The 19,207-nt window shown below is 50.0% G+C and overlaps 11 protein-coding genes across 11 annotated transcripts; 6 read left to right on the top strand and 5 right to left on the bottom strand.

Moving 5' to 3' along the window:
- Positions 1-112: 112 nt before the first annotated feature.
- PFLUO_LOCUS3965 (uncharacterized protein) lies at positions 113-1,043 on the bottom strand (the record flags this gene model as incomplete). The annotated part of the gene is made up of 2 exons (XM_073781268.1): positions 113-652; positions 717-1,043. 2 exons carry the CDS (start codon positions 1,041-1,043, stop codon positions 113-115), a joined length of 867 nt encoding a protein of 288 aa, XP_073638040.1.
- A 69-nt stretch (positions 1,044-1,112) lies between these two features.
- On the bottom strand, positions 1,113-1,844 carry PFLUO_LOCUS3964 (uncharacterized protein; the record flags this gene model as incomplete). The annotated part of the gene is made up of 3 exons (XM_073781267.1): positions 1,113-1,452; positions 1,506-1,597; positions 1,653-1,844. 3 exons carry the CDS (start codon positions 1,842-1,844, stop codon positions 1,113-1,115), a joined length of 624 nt encoding a protein of 207 aa, XP_073638039.1.
- A 1,099-nt stretch (positions 1,845-2,943) lies between these two features.
- Positions 2,944-3,846, top strand: PFLUO_LOCUS3963 (uncharacterized protein; the record flags this gene model as incomplete). Its single annotated transcript, XM_073781265.1, has 1 exon — positions 2,944-3,846. One exon carries the CDS (start codon positions 2,944-2,946, stop codon positions 3,844-3,846), a length of 903 nt encoding a protein of 300 aa, XP_073638038.1.
- Positions 3,847-4,152: 306 nt separating this feature from the next.
- On the bottom strand, positions 4,153-4,738 carry PFLUO_LOCUS3962 (uncharacterized protein; the record flags this gene model as incomplete). The annotated part of the gene is made up of 2 exons (XM_073781264.1): positions 4,153-4,403; positions 4,456-4,738. The coding sequence occupies 2 exons, from the start codon at positions 4,736-4,738 to the stop codon at positions 4,153-4,155; spliced, it is 534 nt and encodes a 177-aa protein (XP_073638037.1).
- Positions 4,739-5,116: 378 nt separating this feature from the next.
- On the top strand, positions 5,117-5,910 carry PFLUO_LOCUS3961 (uncharacterized protein; the record flags this gene model as incomplete). The annotated part of the gene is made up of 3 exons (XM_073781263.1): positions 5,117-5,170; positions 5,239-5,369; positions 5,418-5,910. 3 exons carry the CDS (start codon positions 5,117-5,119, stop codon positions 5,908-5,910), a joined length of 678 nt encoding a protein of 225 aa, XP_073638036.1.
- A 155-nt stretch (positions 5,911-6,065) lies between these two features.
- PFLUO_LOCUS3960 (uncharacterized protein) lies at positions 6,066-7,271 on the bottom strand (the record flags this gene model as incomplete). The annotated part of the gene is made up of 5 exons (XM_073781262.1): positions 6,066-6,262; positions 6,324-6,724; positions 6,781-6,863; positions 6,915-7,011; positions 7,078-7,271. The coding sequence occupies 5 exons, from the start codon at positions 7,269-7,271 to the stop codon at positions 6,066-6,068; spliced, it is 972 nt and encodes a 323-aa protein (XP_073638035.1).
- A 360-nt stretch (positions 7,272-7,631) lies between these two features.
- Positions 7,632-8,240, top strand: PFLUO_LOCUS3959 (uncharacterized protein; the record flags this gene model as incomplete). Its single annotated transcript, XM_073781261.1, has 1 exon — positions 7,632-8,240. The coding sequence occupies one exon, from the start codon at positions 7,632-7,634 to the stop codon at positions 8,238-8,240; it is 609 nt and encodes a 202-aa protein (XP_073638034.1).
- A 3,055-nt stretch (positions 8,241-11,295) lies between these two features.
- On the top strand, positions 11,296-13,222 carry PFLUO_LOCUS3958 (uncharacterized protein; the record flags this gene model as incomplete). The annotated part of the gene is made up of 3 exons (XM_073781260.1): positions 11,296-11,585; positions 11,638-11,922; positions 11,980-13,222. The coding sequence occupies 3 exons, from the start codon at positions 11,296-11,298 to the stop codon at positions 13,220-13,222; spliced, it is 1,818 nt and encodes a 605-aa protein (XP_073638033.1).
- A 1,133-nt stretch (positions 13,223-14,355) lies between these two features.
- Positions 14,356-15,417, top strand: PFLUO_LOCUS3957 (uncharacterized protein; the record flags this gene model as incomplete). The annotated part of the gene is made up of 1 exon (XM_073781259.1): positions 14,356-15,417. One exon carries the CDS (start codon positions 14,356-14,358, stop codon positions 15,415-15,417), a length of 1,062 nt encoding a protein of 353 aa, XP_073638032.1.
- An 830-nt stretch (positions 15,418-16,247) lies between these two features.
- Positions 16,248-17,633, top strand: PFLUO_LOCUS3956 (uncharacterized protein; the record flags this gene model as incomplete). The annotated part of the gene is made up of 3 exons (XM_073781258.1): positions 16,248-16,436; positions 16,492-16,545; positions 16,605-17,633. 3 exons carry the CDS (start codon positions 16,248-16,250, stop codon positions 17,631-17,633), a joined length of 1,272 nt encoding a protein of 423 aa, XP_073638031.1.
- Positions 17,634-18,034: 401 nt separating this feature from the next.
- Positions 18,035-18,604, bottom strand: PFLUO_LOCUS3955 (H(+)-transporting V0 sector ATPase subunit e; the record flags this gene model as incomplete). Its single annotated transcript, XM_073781257.1, has 4 exons — positions 18,035-18,114; positions 18,175-18,227; positions 18,314-18,397; positions 18,594-18,604. 4 exons carry the CDS (start codon positions 18,602-18,604, stop codon positions 18,035-18,037), a joined length of 228 nt encoding a protein of 75 aa, XP_073638030.1.
- Between the last annotated feature and the right edge of the window lie 603 nt (positions 18,605-19,207).

Here is a 19,207-nt window from a genome sequence, read left to right as displayed (position 1 = left end):
TGGATTGCTGCCTACACAACGAGTCGATTCCCGGTGGAATACTTGCTATACAACTTTTAACAAGCACCCATGAACCCCTGTAACGAGCCTAACCAAAATCCCCTTCCTTGCCCTACTCACGGGCGTGATTCTGATAGACCGCACTATAATCCGCAATAATATCATCGGCAACACTGACATTGACCGGGCTACCCATTCTCTCACGGATATCTTCTCCCTTCCACATCAGCCAAACCACAGGCGCAAAAGCTACAACACTACCAACGAGCGCGAACATGAGAAAAGCAAACTGGAACCCGATGGAATCGCACAGCTTCACTGCATAGAATGCAATAGTGCAGCTCATGGTCTGACGGCTGAAGTTAAAGAACTGAGCGACCTCAGAGCCCTCGACCCGGTATGAATCGATACTGTATGTGTAACAAACTGTCGCGACGATCTGGACTCCGAAGATGCCGATAAACATGCCTGCCAGTGGGCCCGCCCAGTGAGACTTGTAAGACATAGTGAAGCCAAAAATGAGGAGACCTGCTGGTACAAGGGCTGCACCTAGCCAAAGACCTCTGAATCGAACTTCGGGCGGTGGGTTATCTGTGCCTAGTCGCTTGGATTCGCGCCGAATGATACTATCAATGATCCTGCCTGCCGCAAGCTATCGTGAGGAACCGCCACAGTTAGTTGGGTATTTCAAGATTTTGAAATAAGATAAAACACACCTCGCCTGCAAGAGCACCAATGGTCATAGTGCCTCCATACGCCAGGCCGCACTGTAGGGCGTTCCAGCCAAAACGTTCTTTGAAGGTAATGGCGTAAGTGACAGCAGGGAAAATTGCTGTAAAACAGTACTGCGCCGAATAGTACAAGCTGGGGAAAAGAACGGATGGATAAAGACCCATGCGGAAGGCTGGGAGGACGATGTGCTTAGCCCTTAGCTTGACGCCTGCGAAGGTGGTCCATGGCCGCAGCAATTCGCGGTACTTAGCCATAGTCAGCTTTGGGGGTTCCGGGTTGGTATCGGAGTAAATCCGAGGCTTGTAGTACATGGTCTCAGGAAGGAAGAAGACCAAGAAGACCAAAGTGACAAAGTTCATGACCGCGGTGATCCAGAAAATTCAGCGCCAGCCCACAAACGCCGTGACGGGTCCACCGAACAGGGAAGCGAAATGCGAGCCTGAACTGAGCATGACAGTGAATATCCCGAGCGCGCGGCCGCGCTGGTGGTAGAAGAACAAGTCTGTCACGGTGGCTGGGCCGAGGGCCATGGATACAGGGAAGAGGCCATTGATGGCTCGAACGCCAATCAGTGCACCGTATGATTTGGCGAATCCGGAGCCAAGAGCTGTGGCAAAGCCGATCAGCGTGGTGAACAGGTATACGAAACGTCGGCCGTAGACGTTGGCGAGCGGGATCCAAATGAAGGGGCCGACACCGTTCAAGGCGATGGCAATGGTACTAGATAAGCATTCGTTAGATCGTATATCCACTCCACTGAGTACCCAACGTACGTCTGGTAGGAGGCTTGGACCTCGGAGATATGAAGGGATTCTGATAGAAGACCGTAGGCTGGGTTGATCACAGAGGTATTCCACGTTCCAAGCTGATAAAAGCAACATTAACCAAGCGTCTTCCCTTACATGAAGACTTGAACTCACAAAAGCAAGCCAGCAGACTTGGAACAAAATGAGCAGCTTCAGCTTCATCGGCCAATTAAGCGGATCACCTTCATCTTCGGATGGTCGCGGGATGAGGTGGGCCCTTGGATTGTATGTTGCTGATTTGAGCTCGACGTCTTCGACTTCTAGGCTATCATGCTTTGGGTGGTCTTGGCCGACGGTGGTAGCCATGACGAGGAGGTGTTGAAAGGAAAGAAAAAAGAATTCTGAGCCAACAACAATTTCAAGGATTCAGCTACTCCATGGATCCTTTAGTATCTCCCCGGCCCAAGCAACTATCAGTCGGCTAGCGACGACGAAGGATTCTGTGTCCGAGTATCCGGAAATAAGAGTCCACTCCACAACCTTAGTTCTCCACAGTACCCCCACGGGGCCATGAGGGGATTCTTGGAAGAATCTTTCCTTTCCTTGAAATTTTGTACAACATATTCCAATAATTCTTAGCTCTCTGATACCAGTCGGGCACACATTGCGCCAGCATCCACCACCAAAATTGTGCCTGTAATCCACCACGCCTTGTTTACGGCTAAGAGCCTCACAGCTCCGGCGCAACCCCACGCGTTGCCCTCCGTCTGGGATACGGCGAACTCGGGGACTAGAGTAGACTGCGTTTCTGCCGAGCCTCTCATGTGGCCGGATTCATTCCTCCGGACATGTATATTATTGATGTGTAGAGCGCACTTGGGACGCGCGAGGCTGGTCAGCTGCTGGCAAATGCCATGTGGGGAGACCATGGATCAGTGCTTAGCCGGACAAACGCAGTTGGCTTGCATTTTTGGCTGTGGAATAATGAGCTGCCATCGCGCGAGTCATGTTGATTACGGCTTCTTTGCTCATCGGGTAGAGCAGACTGGGGGTCCACCATGTAGACTGGCTACGGAGCCCAGATTCACGATGTTGCCTCGAATACTTCTGTCTTCCGGATCGTTTTTCTGCGTCGCGGAACCGCAACCTTGACCATGAGCATCATGCTGGTGACATTAACGTCATGGCCTTTAAAACATCCGCCGCATTCACGGCCGGGGCGGCGCCACGGGTCCCATTATCTCAGCATTGTTGACCAAAATATCTGACGACCAATGTGTGCAGTGATGTTAAAGAAGACTTGGCAAGAAACATGGCCCCATTCTGTGTAAGTCAGTCTCTTCTAATGGCTCCGGGTCCGGAGATTGACCTCCCGGTAGTCGGGCAGACTACAATTAATTGCGAGGATGTAAAATGACGCGGGGTAGTTACGCCTTCCACAATCCCATTGAAAATATTAACAGTCATGGACTTCTCAAAATACGGAGCGCCAAGCAAGGAATGGCTGGAATTTATCGCTCGCAATCCGGCCGCCGCCAAAGACGGGTTCAGCGGCAACGATATTCTGGAAGCCTCGCAGCTCCGCCAGGCTGTGAATGCCAATCGCGAGGTTGCCTCTCAGAAGTTGATGGCCGAGTCAGGTCTGAAGGATCGGGTTGACGTCTCGACACTTTCAATTCCTTCTCGTGCCGGCCACACCATTCCGTTACGCCGGTATTCACCAGTTGGCCAGCATGGGCAACGACAAGATCCACGACAGGGCTTAATATATTTTCACGGTGGAGGGTTCTTATTTGGATCTGAGAAGTCAGACGATTATCTCTGTGCCATAATGGCTGACTCGCTGGGCGTGGTTGTTTTGAGTGTCATCTATAGACACACGCCAGAGTGGTCCCATCCAGCCCCGCACGATGATACCGAAGATACCATGGCGTATATAGAAAGAAGTTTGCCAGATCTAGGTATTGATGCAGCTAAAGGACTATCTGTTCTGGGCATCTCAGCTGGTGCTGGACTCGCCGCGGCTGCGGTACTTCGCGATCTTCGGGGGCAACGCTTGATCCAGGGCGTGACACTGAGTATTCCCTGGCTTATCCATGTGGATAATTATCCATTCAATCACTTTGTCGCTTCTGAGAAGACTGCTCAGATGCAATGCCGCGATGCACCGGTGATTCCATGGCCTCGACTGAAGATGTTCAGTGATTTGCTTCGTGCAGAAGACCCTGCTGACCCACTGCTTAATACGGCATTGGTGCCTGATGTGCAGCTACGTAACTGGCCAAAAACAGCATTTGTGGTAGCTGGAATGGACCCGCTGAGAGATGACGGACTGCTCTTCTCTAGAAGACTGGAAGCACTGGGGTGAGTTGCCGAGGCTGTAGAAGATCAGGCAAGCAATGCTGACCATCTGCCAACTCACGCAGCATTCCTACAAGTGTCTATATTTTTCCAGGCCTTCCCCATGGTTTCAGGAGATGGCCAGATCTCCCAGCTACTAAAGTGTTTGATGCACGGATGCTGGATTCCATTCGCTGGACGTTAGGGCTAGGTGAGCGTGAAGGGAATGAGATCGAAGGATGGCACGAGTACAAGGGAAGATAGATATGTCTTAATACCTTGCAGTTTTTTGGATTTCATTTTATTCATCTATTTCCGAGTTTGTCTTCCGTCTCTACTCCGGCATCTCAGGAATAGAGGCAGGTTCATGCCTGAACTTGACATCAAGAATGTTGGCCAGCCCCAAGCACAGATCCTGTAGTGTTTTGAGTTCCTGCCTCGTGGCACCATTGATCAACATTCCCTTCATATGATGCTGCAACTGGTTCGGACAGTCCATGCCGTAAAGCGCGGAGACAATTACATATCCCGTTGTCAAATCATCAATGACGCCGTCAAAGGAGAATATCCGTCCATACAGCACCTCTATTTATTCATTAGCTATTATTCATCATGTCAAACTGTTTGAGCGTCATACCTCGGATAATAAATGCATAGTCGGGACTTGCTCGCACCGACGCCTCAGGATCGAACACTCGATTCCGAGAGTATATTCTCGTCCAAAATTCCTTCCCTCTTTGCCTAGCAGTCTCATCTGATTCCTTAGATCTGGGAGATTCTTTCTCTCGGAGCTCAACTGGTATGCAAGTGGCCAAGGCTCGCATTGCGTTACCCGTTCGCGCGGCACCGACGATGCCGGTGGACTTAATCAGCCCCTCCCGAAGCTTTTGAGACACGGAAAAGCGGTCTTCCGGAGACATAGTGGACAAAAGATGCTCATCAAGGTGATTGTAGACTTGCGGGACTATATCGGAATAGTTGAGCGAAGAGAGGGTAACTAGGACACACATGTACCATCTGATGCGGTCCGAAGTGGAGGGGAGAGCGAGAACGGGCTCCCAGAAGGAGGCCGGTAGAGTTGGTGTCTCGGCGACAGACATATTTTGAATATCTTGGAATCGAACTAAAGGCCAAGATTCGAAATGGGAGGACATTTCTTTTAGTTGCCAAGATGTGGGGAGCGGTGTCGGGGCCGATGGACATTGTTCTCCGGCTGGATTCGAGAAGTCCGGACATGACCTCGGAAGACGACCTCTTGAGAAACTACGCATCCCGAATCTCGAGACACTACCAGCACCATGTTCATCATTGCCCCTCTCTCAAACTGCGCTTCTGCAGCGAAACGCGACCGAGTAAGTTGAAGTGAAAATAAATGAATCCATCAATTGAAATTTTAAAGCTTACTGTTCTGCACTCATAGTTCCTTGAATATATCTCTAAAATTGCCCCAGTCACCCATAGAAATGAGCCCAAGTGCCAGGCATATGCCTGGTTCCGGAATGCTGAAGACAATGACACTATCCCTCACCATTGGCTGAGGGGACTAGAAGTGTAAGATCATAGCCCGAGAAAACACAGTCTCGGACTGACAGAGCTCAGGTACGAAAATGTTGAGGCAAATACAGTAACTCACCGTGCGAGCGCTGAATACAAAGCCTTCCGTGCCGCCGTTGGCGAGGAGGCGCTGCTCGACCGTCCCAGCGACCTGCGCTTCTGGCGGCCGTCGTCTGTGGGGTTTCTCACGCGTGATAACGAGCTTGTCAACTTCATGAACTCCGCTGAGACCAACCATTACATCGTTGTAGATGAGTTGACCCCACTGGCTGGATACAAGAACCAGGTCCTGGAGCAGCTGTACCGTCTTGCCCAGGACGCGAAGCAAGTCGACCAAGTACTTAGTTTCTGGGTGTTGCACCGTGGAGACGGTGAGCAGGACGAAAGCTTGCTGGTTTTTGCTCGATATAAAGGTAAAAAGGAGTGGGCCAACTTTGAGAATCAAAGTAAGAGGACATGGACGGAAGCCTACGAGTTGAGCGGGGAGCAGAGGAGAACCACTTGGGTGGCATCAGGACTGGGATTTTTGGGAAGGTAGATGATTCATAACTTCCTTTGTTCAAGTACCTTAGTCTGGTTCCAAATAATTAGAGCCAATTTGCCAAGGAAGCCAACATCAATCCAAGTTAATGTATTCTTGACTCCGCCATAGAATGAATATTCACATAAAAAAGCATCCTCCGGCCAAAGGACTCACAAAACAGCTGTCGCGTTTGGAGGTGAAGCCACAGCACCAGCATAGTTCAACGGTGCCGATGTAAAGAAGAAGGACCAGCGATTATTTTTGGCACAGATCTCCGCCAGCTTGTCTAGGTCAAACAACTCCCCTAGTGGTGTACCCCATCCGGCCAGTAGGATCGGGTGAAGATGCCACTTCTTATCTGTCGGAGCTATATCGAATAAGCAGTCAGCAAGAGGGCCATACACCGATAATTATTGGTTATAACTCACGTCGTACTTCGAATCCAGGCGAATCGCTCACCACGGCAGCAAACTGTCTCTTCCAGAGCCACTCTGTTGTCTCTCGAGACTGACCTAGGCCGCACCACTCGCGCACGTTGGAGACCCTCTCTCGCCCTTCTGCATCTAGTGCCTTGTAGGCGGCCACATAGCCAGTACGCAGGAAAAGCACATCTCCAGTGCAAAAATCGACTCCTTGCTCTTCAGCGATGGCGAACACGTCTTCGACTGAGATGGCGTGACCCGCGAAGTGATTCACTTCGATACCGTGACGTTGCGCATACGATACATAGTCGATCAATACGCCCCGACCCGCGAGCCCTTTCGAGCACCAGCTCTGCAATCCATTGATTTCTGTGCGGCCAGAAGCGTGGATATCGGCTTGAGTGGTCCTATACCAACAAGTTAGCTTTTGCTAACATTCGAGTTGTTGGTAATTTTGGCTAACCCGTTGTAGAATTTTTTGTCTTGCTGATAAGCAAAGTGACGCAGACTATCCCATTGAGAGCTTCCTTGAGTGTTGAAAGTAATCTAGATAATTAGTTCTGGTTGTTCATCTGGTACTGAGAAAGCTAAGCTCACCACGTCATCGTTGACTACAAGCGGGTTCTTGTCGATAATCTTCTGCTCGAAACCGGCCCGTCCCAGAAGTGGCGGATTGAATAGATCAAGAGGAAGGCTATTTTTCAAGGAAAAGTATCTGTTAGCCTCGAATCTGTTCTTAATTCAATGTCCAATTACACACTTTAGGCCAATGCGCTCTCCGGTTTTCACCTCTTCCTTGATTGTCTTCAACACCAACTCGTCAGTCAGGTAGTTCAGGGATCCCAGTGCACTGTCTGACCCGTCGCCCCATAGCCCCCAGGCCGAGTTTGGTGGGTCGCCCTCGCGCAAGGGAAGCTCATCGAATGAAGGAAGAGGATTGAGCGGAGGAGCCATGATGAGACTGAGAGAACGTTGAAAGAGACGTCAGCTATGATAGAATAGAGGTGAATCGAGAAGAGAGGTCTTGGGAATGTGTCAGGTAACTCTTTTCATCTCGGAAACAATCTACTTCGGGCTCCACCACGTTAGCTCAGGTCGGACGTCGATGTCCGGTGGAGATGCGGGGAGGAAATGAGCACTGTTGTGGAACGGAAGTACTCTTTTTGCACTCGGAAATCAAATATTTCCATGCATCTAAATACATGATCTTAAGCAAATAGAAAACTATGCTCTAGTTTTATATCTCGGGGCGACTTGGCAAATAATATAACCACCTGCTTCATATTCTCCATATTTTAATATACATTCACAGCTATGGCCATTCCCGGAGTACTTATGCGTCTTTCTGACAATGTCTCTCCCATCGGGATCCCAAAAATCGAGGCCAAATACACACTGAAAGCCGACGACAACAAAACACCCGCGCATAACACGGTCTACTTCCTCAGCGACATCTCGCCGCTTCTCTCGTCAAAAGAGCATTATGATGCCGACACCGCTACCAGCCCCAATACTTCATGGGTAATCTGCGCTTTTATCAATGGCCGGGACACGGGAGGTGCGGAGCTGCAAACCAGCCCTTACGTGCCACCCACGCCTCCAGCACAAGGATCCATCCTCGTGATCAACGGTTCTACTCCACACTCGGACAAAGAGGCAGACTACCATGCGTGGTACGATCAGGAGCATGGCACCAAGCTAACTCTGGTGCCTGGCTGGCAAGCGGCGAGACGATACTCCCTAGTCAAGGTCTACGGGGTGGCTGAAACAGCGAACTTCTACGGGTTCAATTTTTATGATGAAGAAAATGGTCTCGGAGGGCCAGAGTGGCGAGCTGGTGTGACGGAATGGACGCTGCGTATTAGAAGTAATGCTGCTAAGCCAAATATTCGGAGGGTGTGGAAGGTGGAGGGTACACAGTGATTATGAGAAAGATGATAGCAGCGATCAAGGCATAGTAGCTGATTTGCTATTATAAATACATTATTGAAACAACTGTGGTGGTGCAAATAGTCCGTACAAAGTATCTTGCGATATATCGTTTTCCAGCTGATTCAAGGAGGCAAGGAAGCCTGGCGACGAGGTGCCAAATCCCAGTTCTGACTGGTTCATAATTTCCATGTAATCTGGGGATAAAGATTGCTCTCCAGCTATCGGCGTATTCAGAAAATCTGTATTCATGGTCTGCTGGCCCTGATTTATGGGCAGTGAGAAAAGTGTCTCGTTCAAGCCAGAAATTTGAGGCAACTCATAGTCACTTGCGCCGCCTTCTCGAGTGCTGACCTGGAATTCATGCACCATATCTCGCAAGATATTAAGTGGCTTCTGTAGACCCAAGTTGCACCCGTGCTGCAGCTCACTCAGACAAGTCCAGAAAAAGGAGATGGGTTCCATGAATTGTCCACGTTCGTGCCGCTCCTGACGAAGTATGACTATGACAGCCGAGTAGACGGCGTAGGATAGCAAAAATGGCGCGCGACGGAGAGTAAAGGCTGTCTTGTATGCACGAACTAGCTTTTGAATTGCTAGTGCACTAGTAATGCATGCCTCTTCGCTTCGTCTGTGGCCGCCTTCATCACAATGGCGGTGGAGATGGCCTTCTTCTAAAAATGCACGGTGAAGGAGAATATTCAATGCATGGAGGGTTGTGCTAATAATTCAAAATTAGATTACGTTCAAAATTCTTGCAGAGGCAGAGCTTACTGTGGTGTTATTTGGTGCGGTGGTGGCGTATAAGCTCCATCTGGATCGAACCTTAGATGGGCCGGCAATGATGTCCTCCAGTAGTCGAGGTCTTTTTCAATTGAAGCCTTTTTGTCTTGCAGATACTCCGAGCTGCATTTGATTGCTTGTAGTCCGTACAAGTCGGTGATTCGAGTCGAGATCTGGAAAAGACGAGCAAGCCAGCTGAAAGTTGAGACAGCATGCGCAGGTTGTGGCGCATAAGTCGGTGGCGGCTCAGCAGGAGATAAAGGATCAATATACGGTTCCCATTCTTCGAGCTCCTCAAAAGTGTCAAGAAACGACAATGGAACTCTCGCTTCAGCGGCAGCGAACATGCATGGCCGGCCGAGATAGAGGGACTGGGTGGCATCAGTGACAAAAGCGCCCCAGTATAGTCGTTTGCGCATTTCCTGCTCCAGATCCCGTCTAAAAAGCTGACCGTGGCCTGCTTTCGACATGCTCTGGTAGTCGGGACCAAGCATCAAGTGGCATCCCATGTCAATGATCATGCGATATGCTGTACCAGACAAATTCCAACCGGCGCTTGATCTTCCATGGGATACTAAAGTAGCACTTGTCAACAGCAAAGCCTGCGCAGAAGGAATACTCGGCTTGTCAATCTCATCCGCCAGTAGCTGGCGAAACCTCCTATAAAAGTGGGATCCGGTGCTGTTTGGGTCGTCTGGATCTGATCTTAAGCCCTGCCTGTCGCTATAAAGTGTGCTGGAGTAGTAGATCGCATTGAGCAAAAGTTTATTCATCCAGGGTCCACCGCCATTGACGAGACTCTCCGTGATGGCTGGCCGATAAGAGACGAGGTAGGCGTAATGCTGTCGGTTGAAGTGGAGGTCCAGAAGATGTTTGGCCAGCTCAGGAGGACAGCCATCAACGTCAACGAAATTGGCTGGTTGACGAAATATGCGAGGCTCCCGCTGCCGTTGGAGAGCGGCATTGCTGATGAGTCGCGCTTTGGAGGCCGCAATAGCGCTGTCACCTTTCCATGTCATTTTAGATATATTTTCTTTATGCTGTGCCCTTGACACTGGGTTCATAATGCTGGCTAGACCGTGGACTGATGAGACACACCCGTGTTCGTGAAACGCCCCGGCAACGCGGGCTTCACAAGGGGACATGCCCGACACGCCTCCAGTACCAGCGGCAGCATTAGCGTCGTTTTCCTCGGCTATATCTGTGCCAAAGGTTTGTGCCTGTTCCTGCCTTTGAACTTCAGGCCTAGCAGCAACATCTGTAGGCGTTGGTAGAAGCGCATGTTCCGAAAGCGATTGAGATATCACAACTTCTGTATGTCTACCCGCATTCTGCACGGTATTTGCCCCAGAATATTCATACGGGTACTCCGAGGAGCTGATATTTGCCGACGCCGTGGGAGACAAAGAATATGAGGATGAGACATGCTTGCTCGCCCCTGATACCGATGTGGACGGGGTGGGCAGCGGGCTGGCAACGGCTGCAGTCGACGCGAGATGACTTAGGCTACCATCCTGGGAAAAATGATTACGCATATCCTCAACAGCCTCGATAGCGAAAGTGCTTGGATGATCGCTATCGACACTCCTGTTTTCACGCGGCATCCAGTCTCCGGCCTGCATGTTAGGCGGGACAATTCCGGATGTCTTCATGTGCTCAAGCATAGCCATCACCGTGGCCTCAAGGCTCTGTACGCGAGCCTTTGATGGCCTTGGTTCACGTCTGGCATCATGAGGATAGACACAGTCAAGACCACCGGTGCTGCACTCGAGACAATGCGGCTTGGTCCCGTCGCATTTGACCTTTTTCTGGCGACAGGGAGTGCACGTTTTACACGTTCCAGTGGATCGAGGCGGACGAGACACGCGCAATTCTCGATTGCCCTTTTGAATGGCTTTGCTCTTCGTTGTCATGGTGGTTTCATTGTCAATGGACTCAACTCACTGATTAGAAATGGATTTTTGCGGGGAGCCGACTGGGATCTCCACCCGCAGGCATCTGTTTAGAGCGGGTCCTGGTGGCCCTAACTTGGGAAGGCGCCGGAACAAGATGTCCGGTCGGTGTTCTCCACATTAGCTCGCATTTCCAGACAATGGAGCAGTAGTCCCTCCACGGACATTGATTTTGTGACCGAGGTCGGGGAAGGGAGAATAGCAAAAGAAAGATTCGTTTTAAATGCGTGCATCTGGCAACTTGTGATATTCCTTCCTGGAAGCTGTGTTCTCAAGTTATAATCGCATTACAGCCGATTATTTATCCCACCACGATGGCACCGTCCGTGATACACCCAGATCCTGTTGATGAGGTTCCAGCGAAAACTGGGGTCAATAGTCATCAAAATGGCTCTGCGTCTGCCCGCTCCAACCTTGATCCTTTCTACAAAATCGTTGAACAGCCTATCGGCACCCGGCGTCCGATCCGAGTTGCTTGTATGGGCGCTGGATACTCGGGACTCATGATGGCAATTGTATTCAGCGAGAAGATGAAGGATAAAAATGCCGAGCTCGTCATTTATGAGCGGAATGAGGATCTGGGGGGCACGTGGCTTGAAAACAGGTAAATCAGCCTCGAATCTATGGTGTTTTCATGTACTAACCAGAATCAAAAGATATCCAGGGTGCAAGTGTGACATCCCTGCACACAACTACGCGTACAGCTTTGCGCCGAACCCTGACTGGCCGAACTATTATGCCACTTCGCAGCAGATCCATGAGTACATGCACAGTGTGGCGGATAAGTATGACTGCAACAATTATATCAAGTACCAGCATACCATCAAGTCGGCTACTTGGAATGAGGATACGGTCAAATGGGAGATTCAGGTGAAAAGGGCCGATGGGTCTATTCTCGGGGATGAAGTGGATGTATTTATCAACGCTGGCGGTGTTCTAAAGTCAGTCTTGGGCTCCCTTTTCGCTTTGAATTCATGCTAATATACGTTCACATATAGCAAGTGGAAGTGGCCGAATATTGAAGGCATTGATACCTTCAAAGGAAAGCTTGTTCACTCAGCCCGGTGGGATGATGAGTACGATTTCACAGGAAAGAAAGTTGCGAGCATCGGCATCGGCTCTTCTGGAATTCAGATCGTGCCGCAGCTAGCCAAGGTTGTCGACTCAATGGACGTCTACGTTCGTACACAGACCTGGATCTCACCAGCGCCGGGTATCAACGAGCCGACGGCCAACGACCCGGACATGGACTCGGAGTACAACTTCACCGAGGGCAGCTTGGACATGTTCAAAGATCCCCAGGTACTACGCGATTACCGGGCAGCTATAATGGACCGCCGAATTGAAAACTTCAAGCGTGCCATTGCCGACAGCGATCTCCAGAAACGTGCTCAAGAGATCTTCCGCAAGAGTATGCTCGAGCGGCTGGGTGATACCCCCAAGGGCCGAAAATTGGCAGAGTACTTGCTGCCCAGCTTCCCTGTTGGATGCCGACGACAGACACCCGGACCTGGATTTTTGGAAACCCTAACGCAGGACAATATCGATCTGCGGTGGGACGATGTCGCGCGGATCACCGAGAAGGGGATTATGACACGATCAGGCGAGGAGAAAGAGTACGACGTGATTGTGTGCGCCACCGGGTTCGACACATCATTCCGACCCTCATTGCCCATGATTGGACGCAATGGTGTCGACCTGGCCAAGAAATGGGAGACCGAGAAACCCGAGGCATATTTCGGGATCTTGGTGCCGGACATGCCCAATTACTTCTGCTTCATCGGGCCTAATAGCCCCATCAGCAACGGGTCCTTGGTGCTGGGGATCCAGGCAACGGCAGTGTACGTCTATAAATGGCTCGAGAAACTGCAGACAGAGATGGTCAGTAGTTTCGTGGTAAGGCAGGATGCCAATGACGAGTACAATCAGCACATGCAGCAGTTCCTGGAGCGAACCGTGTGGACGCGGGGTTGTCGAAGCTGGTACAAGCGCGGCACTGTTGACGGGCCTGTTGTAGCGATCTACGGTGGCACCTCGTTCCACTTCATGGAGGCCCTCAAGAACCCGCGCTGGGAGGATTGTCATATCGAGCGCCTCCCGGATGCTCGCTCGAACCGATTTGCCTACCTGGGTGACGGATTCTCCTTGAGAGAGACTAAGAGTGGCAGTGTTGGAGCAACACAGACGCTGGATTTTGACGAGTACTGGAATCTGTTTGTGCTGCCCGAGATCCACAACTAGTAAGCATACTGGGTAGTGATAGAAATGCAATATGATGTTTATTTGTAGTACCATGAGATACAGAGAGATAGAAATGGCAATAATCCTGTGGAATAAGGCTTCTAGTTCTACACTCTTCTCTTAATTCTGGCTCCTACTGCCGCTGCGCTAGCTCAAAACGGGTAAAAAAGGGACTGTAACTGTTTTTGTGGAGTGATTGAGGCTCGATCTTTGATTGGCGAGTGATTGACTCAATACAACTATCCCCCGCCTCGTATCTTCTTCTGCTTACTCGCAAGATTTTATACGGATTGATTTCTCTTTTTCACCCTTTTCTATCGAAACATAGAAGCCTTCTTTGTACCACCGATAAAATATGAGCTCGAAATCGCAAGTGATTTTGATCCCCTGGGACCCTGAATCTACCACTCATCTGCAACGCCTAGTGGAATAGCGCGTGCAGTGTAAATGAGATTAAGAAAAGGTTGCAACCAGCTGGCGAGAGAGTTAAATCAGGGGTGATAAATGCCTATGTTGGATTATTAGCCGCTTTTTTCATATATAACTATGAACATTAGCTGGTTCAAACTATATGCTGATATTATAGCAAACATGATGTTCAGTAAGCTTACCCAGTTTGTGGGATAAGCGGGGTTCTTCCGGAAAGTAAACTCGCTAGCAAGCATTCTGTCCTTCAATTATCTCAGCCTCACATAGTGCAGTCACTAGTCCTCTGTCATTTCCCATTTCAACAATATCAACTACAAAATTCCATCAAGTTTACCTTTCATGATGCCTCTCTGGACTTGTGAATGGGAGAGGTGTGAAAAGCCAGCTGCACAGAGAGCAGGAGACTGCTTGTTATGTGATAGACATCTCTGCCGCATGCACCGTCAAAAGCCATGGCACGAATGCCCAGAGCCAGAGGTTAGTGATATGCTTATTCAAGAATTATTCATGGTAGCACTACTCACGCCTATCAAATTTAGGAAAACTGGGAGTCATACTGTGCTCAATATGCAGCTACAGAGGCGCATCACTTGGATGATTTATGCCGACAAATCGATGTTGCTAGCTTATGCTCCCGTGCATCATTGCTTAGAGGAGATATTCCTTGTACTGTTGAATTGTCTCGTGAGAGCCTGTCAGCCATGATGGGGGGCCAGAACTGCCATGCTGAGGTCACATTTCAAGACAATGTCAAATGGCTTGCACGTTTTCGCCTTGTGAAGACCTCCTCTCCACCACTAGAGGTCCGTGACTGGATCCTTCAAAGTGAAGCTGCTACCATGCTTTACCTCCAACAGCATACCTGCATTCCAACACCAAAAGTCTTTGACTGGGCCTGTGAATCTGATTTAAAGAACACACTTAGATTTGGTTATATTATGATGGAAAAGCTAGATGGAAAGCCCCTGGATTGGCAACAGGCAACTATCCAACAGAAGGAGAAAGTGATGCAGCAATTGGTGGACATATTCCTTGAGATTGAAAAGCATCCCTTCCAAAAACTGGGCTCACTTGTCTCCATGGCAGACAGTATAGATGTGAGAGGACTTGCACACCAATCACTATTCCAGATGGGTAAGGGCCCGCCTGGCCCATTCTTTTCTTCATTGGAGGGGTCACAAGCTATGCTCAAGTCCTATCTTCCAATGATTGCCAGTGGCGAGATTGATTGTAGTTGTCCGCTGGACAACTACCTCATCCATAAATTTCACTTGGACAATGTGAGCACACTCTGGGAGGATGCACCATCAGACGAAAAATTCTTTCTCAAGCATCCAGATGATAAAGGTGATCACATCTTGATCAATGATTCTTTTGACATTGTGGGGGTCATAGACTGGGAATGGACTCAAACAGTATCCAAAGCGGAAGCCTTTTCTTCTCCATGCATGATGTGGCCTTTGGCCAGTTTCTATAGTGGGTTGAATGAATTGGCTGCCGATGAACTGCGACTAGCTGCCATTCTCCAAGAAAGGGGCCATGAAGATCTAGCCAAGTGTGTCATCAATGGTAGGAAGGTGCAGAGATTTTTCTTTGGTCTTGGGCCTGAAAGCTCCTTCCTGAGTATGCAGGAACTTCGAGATATGTTTGCGGGACTTCAGCAAGCTTTTGATTTTAACTACGAAGGATGGGAACAATGGAAAAGTAGGTCTGTCGAGAAGTGGAAGGACGATACGTTGCTACTCAGCTTGTTGAAGCAAGAATAAAATAATGGCTACAGAATAACTTTATTGACAGGGATATCAATTTCGCAAATGAAGCGTATGTTCAATTCTCCATTGTCACTAATAAAAAGAAGAAATCGCATGCTTTCGGAGTTCCGAACCCTGTCATTCAACAAGTTAGAGGTGGACTGTCTTGTTGGCATAAGAATGGTAAAGGCAAAGAGGTCATTTTAGAGACAGACCTGACGGAATATGCCATAACTATTGATAGAAAACTATTGTGACTACACTACCTAGTTGAAGAAGTCCAAGTATGCTGAATTTACGATGAGGAAATTACGATTGTTCACGCTCAGGTGTGTTGTAGCGACTCTTTGGTCCCGTCTTAGCTCTATTTTCTTCCGTAAAGCTATGAGTATATTAACAGTCGAAAGTGAAACGGTTGAATTTTTTTCTATAACTACAACTTAAGAGCCTTCCATGGTTCAAGTTAGATTATTAGGCGCCACTACCCCATAAATCTAGTGAAGTGATCAAAGGTGTCTCACAGAGGATTGAGATTACATCATACAGCGGACGGAAAAGCTGATTATCTGGGGATTAATATGATTTTGTTATTTATATGTCTGGAAATACCCGATCCGTTACATATTGTAGTGGGGCAGGATGCGGCAGTGATGCATGAATCCAGCAAGTACAGAACGTCGCGAGTACGCTTTACACTGAGCGGTTCCTTTCCTTCCTTTTCGAGCAGAGTCACGAGACGTGACAAGCCCTAACCTAACTTGATCCCCGATTGGGTCTCCTCCCTATCGCGTCAACAAGCTTATCGAGCAAGCTTTCGCTCGTCGCACGTCTGCGCGACAGACACGATGCCCATCTGCATCGAATGCTCCTACCCAGTCTCACATCTGTATAGCACCTACAGCCGCGCGGATGACCGCTCGCTGGGCAAGGGCGTGCGACTCACCCAATGTCCCCGCTGCCACCGCTTCGCCGACAAATACGTCGAATATGACTTTGTCGTGCTCTTTATCGACCTGGTGCTCATCAAGCCACAGGTGTGCCGTCGCATAGGAAACATGAAGCAAGTACTCAGTTGACCACTAGAGCTAGGTGTACCGCCATCTCCTCTTCAACCGGCTCGGGCGAGACGACGACAAGTTTGATGTGAGCCACGCCGTGTCCAACATGACATGACCACAGAGCTAATAACGAGTTCTCTTTAGCGATCAATTATCCGTCTCGGCATCCTCCTTCTCCTCTTCGACGTCTATTTGACCTGGGCACGCCTCGAAAAGTCTCCCTCGCTGGCCACTACCTTTGTCTCCCGCGCCCCCATCATCATTCAATATCTCTTCTTCCTGAGTCTCAATGCGGCGGCCACCCTTGCGCACCACCTTACAGTCCGCCTGCTAGCCTCAATACTGGTTCCCAAATCCCACCGCTACGGCGGCGTGGACATCAGCGGCAATGGTACCGCCGGCGATACCACCCCCTTGCCATCCGGACCTCCTACGCCCACAACTATCCGCGCATCACCATCGTCACACTCCTTCACTACTCAGTCGCAGCTCCCCGGAAACCTCGCAACAAGCCCAACGAAATCAAACCCCAACCCAGGCTCCTCCAACGACGTTACCTCTCCGATAGACCCATCCCCAAATCCGCAGGGCCCATCTCTTGCAACACGGCCCCCTCCGCCAGTCCGACGCGCGTCGACAGCACCCCCACAAAACGTTCAACCCCTGCCGCCACCAACAGCGGCCAGTCCCGCGGCAATCAGCACCGCGCTTCTAGTCAGCAGCTGCGCCAAGCTGTTCCCCATCCTCCTGGTAATCTGGGGCACCGACGGCAACGGTAACTCCAACGAGCAGGCTGCCGGAGGAGCGGGGCGTCCACCTACACATTCAGCGCCCATGCACAACGCATTCAGAAGAACTGCCACGGTACTCACTGACCACCCGTCTTCAGCTGGAGCTGCGCTCTCGGACCAAGGTGAATCCTGGCTTGCGAGTGCTGCGTCGTCGCTGTGCGCTTCGACGCCGACTACGTATCTTACTGCGCTGTTTGATCTGCTTGCTTCGTTGCTTTCGCTGGGCGTGGTTGATACCCATCTTGTGCTTTTGAGTAATATCGAGGCATTGTACATTCTTCTTGGATGCGGATATCTGCGTGCTGTGGCTGTTGCTGTGACAGGGCAGGTGGCAAGGTGGGCGGTGCAGAAAGTGATTCTGGGTGCTGTAGGAGTGGGCTAGATGTTGCCTAATCTTGATGTGATCGTGTAACATTAGCTTGTGGCATCTTCATGTGCTTACCGTTTCCTCCAAACTTTGACATCCTCTACTCCTTGGATTTGTTGGACTTAGTAGGGGGCTGCATTAAAGAGAGAGGGTATATCTTGACCATAAGAGGATTGAAAACGGATAGATATATCTAGCAACGAAGCTACAGGACGATGTGATAAAAACTGTACAGAGCAGAACACCCGCGCCTCAAGCGCATCCATCCACACACCTCGCCAGGAAGACGGCACCTAGCCGGGGCGATTTAGCCCACGAGGAACAAAAACAGAACCTGAAGGGGTCTACATCTCTCACGCGATATGACCATGATCATTATCAACACACACCAAATGCGACAAAGGAATAGGGCGTGTTTACTCCGGTACACGCTCGGGTCGGATGTCGGATCTCTTGGGCGCGATGAGAGGGTGCCACTGCGCGAGGAAGACAATTGCTGGGACCGGTGGGTTAGCTGGATTCATGTTTATATAGTAGTAGAAAGAAAGAAACATACCCCACATCAAATAGCACGATACGAAGGAGAGGATCAGCGTGCTGCGCCAGAGTCTGAGAAGAAGAAGTATCAGTACATGCATTCTCTTACATTCCGTTTGTTTGGTGGTAAGGCAGGAAAAAGTGTAGGAGAAACTCACGTTCGGTTATCGCCCTTCGGGCTAAGGAACCATGCCGCAAGCGATGCACCCACGATGATAACGAGACCGATGAGAAGACTCCAGCTACAGTAATGATATGTTAGCACTTATCCCCGGAAAATGACATTGGAACCAAAACAATAAGGGGTTATTCCCCCGGGTAAATAGAGGTATGGCCTGAACCAAAGGAACACATCACTGTACAGTCCCCGAGGTACATAGGATGTGTTGTCCCGGCCAAGGCATCTGCCCCCAAAGGAAAAAAAGAGACCAGACATACCCGCTTGCCATTTTGTCTGCGTTGTGATGGTGTATGTCGACGATGCGAATTAATAGGTGCGAGCGCGATTCGGGTGCCCGTGATGCTGTCGTCGTAGAGTTTCCGCTTGATTTCCCAGATGTAGCACTAAGATGCAATTTCTAACCCCTAATAAAACCAATGCACTGCAGTGGCTTGACCGAGCACTTATTGTCTGGTTGGCGGGATGCGGGATGCGATGATGGCCACGGAGTCAAGGAAGGAAGAAGGCGGGAGCGCACAACACGAAAGACTTCGGGGACGAATCGTATCGGAAAAGCGGTGTCGTCAAAGTCCTTGCCGAATAATCTATCCTGTCTGCAATGATCCCAAGTGGTTCGTATCCACCGGATAGCGTGAATACCAACGGTCAACGGCCACCTAAGCAAGAAATCCCGAGGGATGGCGAATCGTAACGGAGAACGGGTAGACGGATCGTAGGGTGAGTTGGCACTGTACTTGAACAGCTGCAGAGTCGTTTAAAGGAATGCCGGGGGGAGGTGGTGGCGGGGACACAGTCAGGACGAGAGCGAAGTTCAACGTCGGAGCTCTGGAGCTGCAGGTTATGGGTGCCTCAGGCACAACAGGGCGGTGGC

Source organism: Penicillium psychrofluorescens (genome assembly GCF_964197705.1).
Source record: "Penicillium psychrofluorescens genome assembly, chromosome: 2".
Lineage (NCBI taxonomy): Eukaryota > Fungi > Ascomycota > Eurotiomycetes > Eurotiales > Aspergillaceae > Penicillium > Penicillium psychrofluorescens.
Note: the sequence above shows the minus strand (reverse complement) of the source record. Positions and strands in the feature narration are given on the sequence as shown.